This window comes from Astyanax mexicanus, chromosome 15 (assembly GCF_023375975.1).
Source record: "Astyanax mexicanus isolate ESR-SI-001 chromosome 15, AstMex3_surface, whole genome shotgun sequence".
Taxonomy (NCBI): domain Eukaryota; kingdom Metazoa; phylum Chordata; class Actinopteri; order Characiformes; family Acestrorhamphidae; genus Astyanax; species Astyanax mexicanus.
In genome coordinates, this window is record NC_064422.1 from 23,838,920 (window position 1) to 23,851,164 (window position 12,245).

The 12,245-nt window shown below is 37.5% G+C and overlaps 2 protein-coding genes across 2 annotated transcripts in view; one reads left to right on the forward strand and one right to left on the reverse strand.

Moving 5' to 3' along the window:
* The window catches only part of maff (v-maf avian musculoaponeurotic fibrosarcoma oncogene homolog F), a 255,539-nt gene that overhangs the window by 165,719 nt on the left and 77,575 nt on the right, over window positions 1–12,245 (reverse strand). The gene's annotated exons all lie outside the window — the stretch shown is intronic.
* snx29 (sorting nexin 29) overlaps window positions 1–12,245 on the forward strand; it is a 189,647-nt gene that overhangs the window by 101,479 nt on the left and 75,923 nt on the right. The window contains exons 16-18 of the mRNA XM_049464910.1: window positions 3,123–3,239; window positions 9,542–9,597; window positions 11,997–12,078. Of these exons, the coding sequence (XP_049320867.1) occupies window positions 3,123–3,239; window positions 9,542–9,597; window positions 11,997–12,078 (255 nt within the window). The remainder of the gene's footprint in view (window positions 1–3,122; window positions 3,240–9,541; window positions 9,598–11,996; window positions 12,079–12,245) is intronic.

Sequence of the window (12,245 nt, forward strand, 5' to 3'; positions counted from 1 at the left end):
TGAAATTTAAACCTTTGAGTTAGAAGTCGCTAGTAAATCTTAGTAAAGCTACAGAGTGAAAATAACTAACTCCACTAACCTCTCCACCTCTCAGGTGTCTGTAAAGGTCAGGGTGCTCGTGTTTGCTCCTTTGCTCCGGAGAGATTTTTAACACCGTTTATGAACTGGGTTTGTGATGTTGGTTGGGTTTCCGTCTTCATTAGCGATATAAGCAAAACACGCCCACACTTTACTCTTCGTGCATGTTTTGACCACAAATTGCGGACGAACGAGGACATCTTTTATCTTAGCCGTCATCATTCTACTTTTGCTGCTGCCCTGCTCTCTCGCTGCTGGCTTGCGTGTGCGCGTGTCGCTCAACTGAGTCAAATTAGTAAATGCGAATTGATTCATTTGTTCAGAATACTAGGTTTACTTTAATCCTACCATGCCGTGGTGTGTTTTCTTATGAATTGAATCAAATCGTGCTAATTTGACTCATTTGAAGCTAGCAACTGGGCTATATAGCTACAGTATTGAAAGCATTGAACGTTAAAGAACTGAATTGCTTGTGACCACGTTGTATTGATAAAGCTTTAAACGTTAAAGAATCAAATTGTTTGTAAGAACGTTGTACTGAAAAAGCATTGAACATTATAGAACTGAACCGTTTGTGACCACGTTGTATTGAAAAAGCATCGAACGTTTGGTGCAATGTGCAACTCTAGTCCATTGTATTAGACCTAGCTATTCTTACATAGCTACTCCACCTTGTAGATGTAAAGTCAGAGACAGAAACTCATTGTTATGCCTGATCTGTTTATATTGGATTATTAACTTCAATTAAATTGTGGAATTTGGTGGGAATTCCTGTATATTTAATATTACAATAAATAACCCAGAACAATGATATTTTCTGAAGTTTCCATTATTATTAGCTTAACCGTATCCCTTTCTTTAAAGCTTCTCGGTTCTATTGTGATCTATTGTGCGCTTTTTGGCTTTTAAATTGGCCTGCACCTGCTGTCTGCATTAGAGTGGAACCTATTAAAAAGCACCTCTGAAAGACGGCAAGCCAGTAATCGCAACAAACATGTCAGAATTGACATAATTCATCTGTCAGGTGAGGCGGTGCCTCCCCAAATGTACACTGACGTACGATTTCCATAAGCAAATGAATGCTGGCCCTGGCTGGCAGACAGGGACCTGTCTCCCTGTCTCTGTCACTTATGTCGTGTGACAGCTGACGAGCAAGCTGGCAGAAGTGGCACCTGCTCTAATGAGGAGCTCCTTCTACCCCAGCCAAACATGCTCCTCACACACCTGCGGGAAGTGGACCAGCACACTCATACACACACATTCACACCACTTGGCAGATGAATAAAAGGCCCGGGGGTAACAGTATGTGCCACTGATTGTTGCTTTTAATAGCTAAATGCTGCTTCATATGTAAACTCATCTTAAATTTATACATATCCAGTTCTATTCAAAGGGTAGGACTTCCTCTATGATTCGTTGCTAGGGAGTGGGGATGACTGATGTGCTTTTTTTGTGTCAACTATTACCCCAAGACCATAGAACAGCTGAACACGCTTGGAGGAGAACACTAACCGCCAGTTATGTTATATGTAACCAATAATACTCTCAAGGTTCATGCTATAACATGTAATTTTGGCACTGCTGTGCCACTGGCCGAGTACTGTAGATCAGCACAGCAGTGCCAATATTACATGTTATAGCACAAACCTTGAGTGTATTATTGCGATTATACCACAGTTCCATTATCGCTGTTTATTGAGAGATTTTGATTTTGGTTATGAACAGTCCTAGAGTTAAAATAGTTCCATTGCTGCTCTGTTTGTAGCTTTGCAGTTTGGCATGTAAGAGCTGCATTGCTGCTAGGTTACCTGTATATGGTGGAGTAATACATAAAGAGTTTTGGTTACAGTGCATTACCGGCTGATAGCGGCACCCATAGAACGCCTTTCAGCCAATCACATTGCAGGGTCGGAACTAACTGTGGTATAAGGACTAACAGACACCCGCACTCATTAACAAAACACATTTTTAAGCGTAAAACTAAAGGCCAGTTATGGCCTGTAGGAGCCTGTTCACATCTATTATTTTTGGCCAGATTGCCTTTACCTTTTTCTCTTTTTTTTTTTTCCTTTTTTTTTTTTAACAGTACAAACAATTTGCATCCAGACAAGATTGTACTTTCCTGTGTGAACACAGCGCCTAAAAACAACACCTAAGCAAGCTTAGATTTCCAATATTGAAGCACAGTTAGCAGCAGCACAGTGCTAGCCACAGTTAGCAGTGCTTAACGCCCGTAAAATGCCGCCCAACAGCGACACACTGAGGAATTTTGAGTGTTACGGTAAGCCAGGGCACTATCAGCTAGCAGTTCGTTCCACATAGCTTGTTTTAACATGGTAAACACGCAGGCTACAGTTATAGATATACTGACCTGAATGGTGAAAGAGCTACTGCTGTGGTTAGCGGCTAATGCTAATACTGCTCCAGCCTTGGTGCTGGAGAAACTTCACTGAAACTCCTGTATAATGCTGCACTTGGCGAAGTGGCTTTACTGCTCCTTTCAACCTGACTGATAAAAATCCATACAAAAGTGCATTGGCTTATTTTAGCTAATTTAAAGAATTTAAAGTGTGCCTCATAAGTGCACCTCTTGCTTAGATGACTATTTTACACATCTTGGCATGAGTTAGTCACCTGGAATGACTTTTATTTACCAGCTGTGCTGAACTTGTCGAGTTATTTACTTTAAGTAACTTTTTTTCCTCTTAATGTGTTTGAGAGCATCAGTTGTCGTGTTGTGAATAGGTAGAGTTGGTGGTATACAGTGAATAGTCCCAGTTGATTAATGTTTTAATCCATATTAAACCAAGAACGGCTCACTTAAAGTAAACAAGAAAATGTTTAAGTAATGAAGGTCGGTCAATCCAAACAAATTTCAAGAACTTTCAAGAAGTTTATCTTCAAATAAAGTCTCAAAGACCATCAAAAACATTATGATAAATTATTATCCTAAATCTTAAACGTAGGTAAGAAAGTGTAGAATATGTATGAGATTAAAAGATGTGAGAACTAATAAGATGCTCTGTTTGTGTTTTTATATTTAGGTGGCTGAGATGCATGGCGAGCTGATTGAGTTTAATGAGAGGCTGTATCGTTCATTAATGGCCAAAGACAACCTGATTGGCCAGATGAGGCAAGAGCTCATTGATCTGCGAGGCCCGGTAAGTACATAAGTACACACACTTACACACACACACACACGCACGCACTGTAGAAATGTATGTGTTTAATTAAAAGTATAGGTAACTAGAACATTACATACAGCATTGTAGTTGTTTGCTTAAAGAGGTGTTTGACAGCTTAGCAAAGGTTGGTTTCGAATTTACAACCCTGTGATCAATAACCCAAACACTGAATCATCTGACCATTCTGGTAGTGGTCACCTCTTTTGCTAATGCAGTAAAGTCGACTGTTTAGGGATAAAAGTCAATATAATATTGTTAAGTGTTATAATACTGTATTAATTCTCAAAAACACAGTGTAGATATTTATTTAGAAGTTAAATTTAATGTTAATTTTTTCCAGAGCTGTATATTTAAGAGACCGCTTCAGTTTCTAAATCAGTTTCTCTGATTTTGCTTTTTGTAGGTATATGTTTGAGTAAAATGAACATTGTTGTTTTATTCTATAAACGACGTGCAACATTTCTCCCAAATTCCCCAAAAAATATTATCATTTAGAGCATTTATTTGCAGAAAATGAGAAATGGCTGACATAACAAAAAAAGATGCAGAGCTTTCAGGCCTCAAATAATGTAAAGGAAACAAGTTTATATTCATAAAGTTCAGAAAAATATATTTGGTGCAATAACCCTGGTTTTTGTTCACAGTTTTCATGCATCTTGGCATGTTCTCCTCCACCAGTCTTACACACTGCTTTTGGATAACTTTATACCACTCCAGGTGCAACAATCCAAGCAGTTCAGTTTGGTTTGATGGCTTGTGATCATCCATCTTCCTCTTGATTATACTGTAGAAGTTTTTAATTTGGTCTCTTATTTTTTTCCAGAGCTGTATATATAAAAAGTATAAATATATCTATATAGATCAGTGGCAGACAGTGGTTCATTTTGTGTTGTGTTTTAACCTCGACCACTAGATTGTTGTTGTACTGTCATCACATCCCACTGTTCTGATTGGATAAAAAGTAAGATTTTCTTTTGCTTAGAGTATGTGCATATATAGAGACAGTTTATACTATGACAGGTATTTATAAATCTGATTAATTGCAATATTGCTCACATTATTGCAATATATCACAATACATTGAATTGTAACACCTATATTGTGATATGTGTTGTACTGCCAGGTTCAAGGATAAACCACTTTCTTACTGAGATATTATTAAATGTTCCCATAGAAATGTAAGCTGTGGATGTGTAGACTGTAAAACACATGCACACACACACACACACACACACACACACACACACACACATACATTTGTCTTTGTACAGGGCATCTCATCTTCTAGCAGGAATATCACTGTGTTCTCTGTTCTCTATCGCTCCAGAGCAGACACGTTCTGCTAACACCACTGTTCCCTCTATAGGTCTGCCCCCTTCTCAATCAATAGCACTCAGACACACACACACATACACACACACACAAACCTGTGTCCTGTGTGTGTAATCCTAGTGGACTTGGCTGGGAAATCTGCCACTGTAGTTTATTTCTACACTCTACCCCTTTCTCTCCCTGCTGTTCACTCTTTCTGATTGTGCTTTCAGTGAGTCCAGAACATGAGCTTCTAGCATTTAAATCTACCTTACTGCTCTGACCATTTACTGGACTTGCTGTTTAATGAATTGACCGTTTGCTGGTGTTGTAATTTGTTAAACTAGCCATTTAGTGCACTGATTGTTTACTGGACTGTGCACTCTATAAACTGAAGCTGTGGGTTTAAATGACCATTTAATGGAAAGATTTGTAGTTACAAATCACCAAACTGATCATTTAACATTGATTACTCATTCATTGAATTGACCATTTAGTGTATGTGTAGTAAGTACAGGTTAATAATCATTTTTATGTAACTGCTCCACTGACTGTAATAGAGACAATGACATCTCTGTAAATGCCACTCCGCCCTCAGTATGCTGCTATTGCACTATGTAACTTTGGTAAAGCTGCGTGCGAACTCTCGCAAAACATGTGTAAAACTATGCAAGTCATATTCAGGACTACATAAATTATGACGTGGTTGCACATATCGTATTTTTCGCACAGTAAGGCGCACTTAAAATCCTTTAATTTACCCAAAAATCATCAGTGTATCTTTTAAGGCAGTGCACCTTATGTATGAATTTGACCAGTCAGGTTGTAAGGAGCAGTAAAGGAGCTGTAAAGCCACTCTGCTGAAGTACAGCCGGGTTATACAGGAGTTTCTGTTTAGTTCTCTGTCACCGGGGCTGGAGTAGCATTAGCATTAGCCACTAACCACTATTTCTTCGTTCAGAGATGGGTATTTTCGGACTGTAGCCTGCTGCTAACCCCGGCTAGCACTGCTGTAGCAGCCTTAGCATTGCCCACTGACGGAGCCAGCTCTTTCGCCGTTCAGACAGGGGTATATCAGACTGTAGCCTGCTGCTAACCCCGACTAGCACTGCTGGAGCAGCATTAGCATAACCGGCTGATGGAGCCAGCTCTTTCGCCGTTCAGACAGGAATATATCAGACTGTAGCCTGCTGCTAACCCCGACTAGCACTGCTGGAGCAGCATTAGCATTACCCGCTAACAGCGCTAGCTCTTTCGCTGTGCAGAGGGGAGTATATTGTATTGACTGTAGTTTGACTGTAGTTTACCGTGTTGAAACAAGCTACGTGCAACGAACTGCTGACTAATATTGCCCTGGCTTACCGGTTCCTCAGTGTAGCGCTGTCGGTTCCTCACTGATAGTGCCCCTTATAATCTGGTGTGCCTTAAAGTGCAACAAATAAGGTACTTATATTATTAGGTAAATGTTAGGTAAAAAAATTTTTTTCATCCGTAAAACACGTAGTAGATCATGCCTTCTTCCTGTTACTGTTAGGCAGGCTGAGTGTTTTAATAAATACAAAGAAAGAATTAAAATGTGTAGAAAGTTTCATTCGGTATCCCGAATGGGACAGTCCTTTTCTCGGGAGCGCGCCTATGCTGCCTGAAAATGCTGTCTAGTTGGGCAGCTCCCTTCAGATTGGACCACAGCTTTAGACTAATTGTAGAGAGCCTGTGAACACAGCAACAGCCAGTGTACAACAAGTACAATAACTCTATGCAAAGGATGAAGTTTTGTCTCCTTTGCTATTTAATTAGATTTTTTTAAGTTATTTTAAAACATCAGCTACTGTTTAGCTGCTTCAGTTGTGTAACCTTGGAGAGGAGAAATATAATGATGCATATTGTATTTTTGTCATTATACCCAGCTCTAATTACTGGAGTTCCATCTAGAGAGAAACCCCTGTGATGCAAACACACATATACACACACACACACACACACACACACACATACAAATAGGATTACAGTGCCATTGCTTGTAGGCTGTGAGTGATTCGAGGGGGAAGGGATTAGTGTAATAGAAGGTAAATGTATCAGTTCATTGAGCTTTCTCTTTTTCCATCCAAATATGGCTTTTCTGTAGTATGCACTAATCGTCCATTAACAGGGCCAATATTTTAAACTACAGGACTTCCATTTTTATAGACTGACAATATGAAAATAAAATAAATTCGTAAAACATTAATTTCCTACTCTTTAACCTAATATGAATATTTAGACTACAGCTCTGGAAAAAACAAGAGAACAATTCAGTTTCTGAATCAGTTTCTCTGATTTTGCTGTTTATAGGTATATGTTTGAGTTAAATGAACAGTGTTGCTTTATTCTATAAACTGCAGACATTTCTCCCAAATCCCAAAAGAAATGGCTGAAATAACAAAAAAGATGCAGAGCTTTCAGAGTTCAAATAATACAAAGAAAACAAGTTCATATTCATAAAGGTTTAAGAGTTCAGAAATCGATATTTGGTGATATAACCCTGGTTTTTAATCACAGTTTTTATTCATCTAGGCATGTTCTCCTCCACCAGTCTTACATACTGCTTTTTGATAACTTTTTGCCACTCCTGGTGTAAAAAATTAAGAAGTTCAGCTTGGATTGATGGAAGTTCCTCTTGATTATGTTCCAGAGGTTTTCAATTTGGTAAAATTAAAGAAACTCTTCATTTTAAAGGGGTCTCTTATTTTGTGTGTATGTATATATATATATATATATATATATATATTTATTTTAGTGTGTATATGATGCATATGTTTAACAGACTTATGTACATATAGCTGTGAAGCAGCAGTGGCTGGGGGCTGTGGGTTGAGTGTCTGTTTTCCAACTATAGTAAGAATGTAGAGGAGTGACAACAAGAATTTGATTGGTCAAAAGCTGTAATGGCTTCTGATTGGCCAAAGACTTTCTGCGGCTTTGTTGATTTGAAATTATAGCCAAGAGCAGGGAAGTGGGGAAAATTGAGTTTATTCTCAAACTTTCAAAACATAAGAACAGATCAATCGTACAGGAGCAGTGTGTGCACAAGAGCACAGCTAATTTGGGCAAGAGCATATAGTACATTTGAGTGAGCATTTATACAGAACATTTTGCATGTGAATAAATTAAATCTGTGAGTGCTGCATTAATTTTGCTCTTCAGCCAATCAGTAAATAATGCTATAAGGGTCCAGCACTCGTTTCCATTAATTATGTAGGAAAAGAGTGCAGTGGATACATTGACTATTTATACCAATTATGCCAATTATAGAGCCTCCATACATACAAAGCAAACTGCGACTGAGGCTAATAGGTGTTTTTCCCAAACAGTCGCGGTTAATTGCATTTTTTCTTCTTATCATTGAAACTTTTAATAATTAATATTTAAATGTTAAACAGAAAAATCATTTTAATTATATCACAGTGTGTTTTTTTATTTTAGTTTGTTTAATTGTATCTTAATATGCCAGGAAGTTGTGCCAAAACTTGGTAAAAAGGTATTAATTATATATTTTTTATGCATTTATCATGTTTACCCATTTTATATACAGCTCTGGAAAAAAGTTAAGAGACCGCTTCAGTTGTGAATCAGTTTTTCTGATTTTGCTATTTTTAGGTATACGTTTGAGTAAAATGAACATCGTTGTTTTAAACTACGAAAAACATTTCTCACAAATTAAAAACAAAAGATGCAGAGCTTTCAGACCACGAATAATGCAAAGAAAGCAAGTTCATATTCATCCAGTTTTAAGAGTTCAGAAATCATTATTTGGTGGAATAACCCTGGTTTTTAATCATAGTTTTCATGAATCTTGGCATGTTCTCCTCCACCAGTCTTACACACTGCCTTTGGATAAATTTATTCCACTTCTGGTATAAACATTCAAGCAGTTCAGCTTGGTTTGGTGGGTTTTGATCGTCCATCTTCCTTTTGATTATATTCGAGGTTTTCAATTTGGTAAAATCAAGGAAAAACATCATCATTAAGTGGATTTTTTTTCAAAGCTGTATATATATAAGACAGGGTGATATTAGCTGGTGGTTTGTGCCATATAGCTTGTTTTTTTACACAGTAAACATGCAGACTACAGGCCAATATACTCTCCTCTGAACACTGAAAGAACTAGTGCTTAGCACGGTTAATGGCTAATGCTAATACTGCTCCAGCCTCAGTGCCTACAGGTCTAGGTGATTCTACTAAAAGTGATTACAGATGTAATTTGTCAAGAGTTCACTTACTTTTCTAGTCTTCTGGGCTTAATAAACATAAGTAGAACAACTGTCTGTTTGCTGTTAATTTAGCTAAATTGTGTGTATTGTGTCTATAATAGTCTATAGTTGACTTAGATAACGATTGGCTCACTTTTTTTTTTAAGTAATTAAAGCAGAAATCTAGATCATTCCAAAAGGCCCAGTTATTATTACTTGTTGCTGTGTGTTATGCAAAGGCTGCTCGATATGTATCGTTTGTTCATTATCTTCACTATATTGACCTTTGCATTATTGATGTTGTAGAAGGCTCCAATATAGTGCTGTCAGTATGAAAAATACTAGTAATTAAGCAATATATAGATTTTTTTTTGCTGATCTACGGTATGACCTGTTATTAAAGGGACTTATTCATGAAACACAAAAAAAACAAGTAGAAGATTTAAAAAGAAAGATATATAGCTGAACATTGTGTCCATTGTATTATCTTACAATCGTAAATCCTATAAATTAAAATGAAAGAAAAAAATTAGCTTTTTATGTTGCCACATTAGGAATGTGTTCATAATGTGTTTAATATATTTTCTGGGCAAATTGCTATGATATGTAGCAATACAGAGAGAGCATTGCATTTGATACTTATTTCAAGGCTCTAGTTTCCTGTGAATCCATGTGAAGATAGATTCTCCTATGAGTAGAATTCTGGTAGGTTAACATTCTGCTTTCTGCTCTGTACAGGTGCCCGGGGACCTGAGCCAAACCTCTGATGATCCGAGCCTGTCCGACTTTGAGACGTAAGTGCCCCCGCTTGCTCTTCTGTGGGGTATTTTTGGTGCTGGTGTATTTCTCTGTGCCTGTTGGGTGGGTGGCGTACAATATGGGTGGATTTACTTCTTTTCAAAATCGCCACTAGAGCCAATAGGGCGATTGCGTCACGCTAAGTCGAAGTGAATGGTCTAAGAATAGACGGGCTGAAGGCTTTTGCTTTCTGTGAAACGTTGCTGCTGAAAACTTTCAAAAACCATTTCCACCAAGCTGTGCTTTTGAATTATAAAAGCGACATCCAGTATGAATGATTTTTCTCTTGATTGATTGTGGTTGAACCACAGCATGCGTTTAAAATGTACAGATATTTCATCAAAGGTTGCTAATCAAGAGTCTGTAGTTTACTTGAAGTTCAGTTTTGCGCTGGAGCTGCGAAGCTAATGAAGCTAAAAGTGATTTAAGTTTATACTGCACCAGTTAGCACAGCGCAAACTGCATGCCTGGTTTATTGCACACTTGCCCCAAACTGTGACAAGGTGATCTCAGATACTGTAAGTGCTTGTAATTTTGACATTTGAACACACTCTTGTCTAAAATGCGTACTGTTAATTAGTTTTAAGTATTTTAATATTATTATTTATTTATTTATATTTATTATTATTATTTTTTTTTGCATTACTGGGCTTTTTCATGTATTAGTTTGAGACTAATTCTACTGTCAAGGGTACATCGAATATAATACATTAAGGTTTTTAATTCAAGGCTTTTATTAGTATGGGATTTGCTTTGTCCCACAAAATTACACAATATATGATTGAATCAGTCTGCATTTACAAACAATAGAAAGTTTAAAATGAAATATGCCAACTACTTCCTTTTCAAAACTAAAAATATTCAAAAAAAACTTTTCAAAACTAAAAATATTCAAATAATTATTTCTCAAATGTTTTATTGCACAAGGAAGACCAAAGCTTAATATCAATGTACAGTGTTATCCTAGATGCCAAGGCATTACAGTAATACGTGGCTGTCTATCAGTCACAATTGCCTTGGTTCTGCAGTTTACCAATAAAACATTCCAAATTTTATTGTGCTCTGATATTATCACTATCAGCACTCTTGCTCCAATACAGACTGTTAGCTTGTTATGGTAACTTATGCTAACAGATGTATACAGTGTGGTTTTTTTAGCGGTGCTGTTCCATGCAGTGTACCTCAGTGCTCCTAGCAGTTTGGGGGTATATAAAAAAAATTCATACCGGACGGGAAATTAAAACCGATATACTGCCCAGCACTACTGTTAACTGTTAACAAAATATGGCCAAGCTTCTGCCTATAATTGTTAACACTCTCTGAAACTTTTATTAAGATTTATTAAGATTAAGATATTCTACCATCTTTTTTGCTCTGTAAGGCAAAAAATTCATTTAAAATTCTTTGTTTTCCCAACAATTTAGAGTGCGCCTTATAATCCGGTGTACTGAAGTACAGTATTATACAGGAGTTTCAGTTTAGTTCTCCAGCACCGAGACTTAGCATTAGCAGAATTAGCATTAGCCGCTAACGGTAGCTCTTTTGCTGTTCAGAGTTGAGTATTATCAGCCTTTAGTCTGCGTGTTTATCGTGTTTAAAAAAATGGCAAGACCTGCCTATTAGACACTCTATAAGACATTAGTTCCATAGATAGATAGGTAGATAGATAGATAGATACTTAATTGATCCCGAAGGAAATTTAGCAAGTATTACTAGTATTGCATAATGTACCTTATAATCCGTTAAAAATAGACCAGAAATTAGAGGTTTGTTGATAGTTCGCCTAATAGTGCAAAAAATACGATAAAAAACCTACAGAAACTGATACTTACTAAAGCTGATTTTTATCTGAGCAGCATACAGTACATTTGTTTATATCATTCAGTGTCAGGCTACACATTGGAGACCTTTGCAATTAAAGCTATATTCAACTCCATTGTGATTGATTTTATAAGGTTATTAGTAAAAAGTACAAACATTCAGCCCCTAGCAATAAACCAGTTAATGTAGAATAATGTAGCTCATTTAGCTCAACACAAGTAAATTCTCCAAATTTAACATAATACAGTGGCTTTATTGACTCTTTTTTAATGAATACTTTATCCCCTTTATGACCTAATGTCTTTAATATTTAAAAGGTAGAGTGCCTTTACGTTAAGCTGCTGCAAATATGATGCATAGCCAGACAGCAGCTTTTGGCAGCGCTCCTGAGAACTCTTAGCCTATTATCATTCGTTATCTTTCATTTAGTTTATTGTGAAAACTCATATTGCGATAACAGTAAAGATGTTATTTATCACACAGTCCTACAGTACATCAGACCGGCTGCGGGGGTGGTGAATGTCAGCAGTGCTGTTTGCGTATCTTGAACACTGTTCTCTGTGCTTCTGCTTAGAGCTCACCGCGCTCTCGTCAACGTATGGATCCCTTCTGTGTTCCTGCAAGGCCGAGCTGCCAATGCCTACCACGTCTACCAGGTAACATCTCCCACCCGCATCCGTCTACACCACGCTACACCACGGCCTGCTGCAGTTCTCTACACATCCCATTCATATCCACCCACCTTCAGGAGGAAACACACACACTCACACACTCTCTCAGGCTGCTTTATTGACCTGCGTTGTCAGGTGGATTGTGCGTGTTG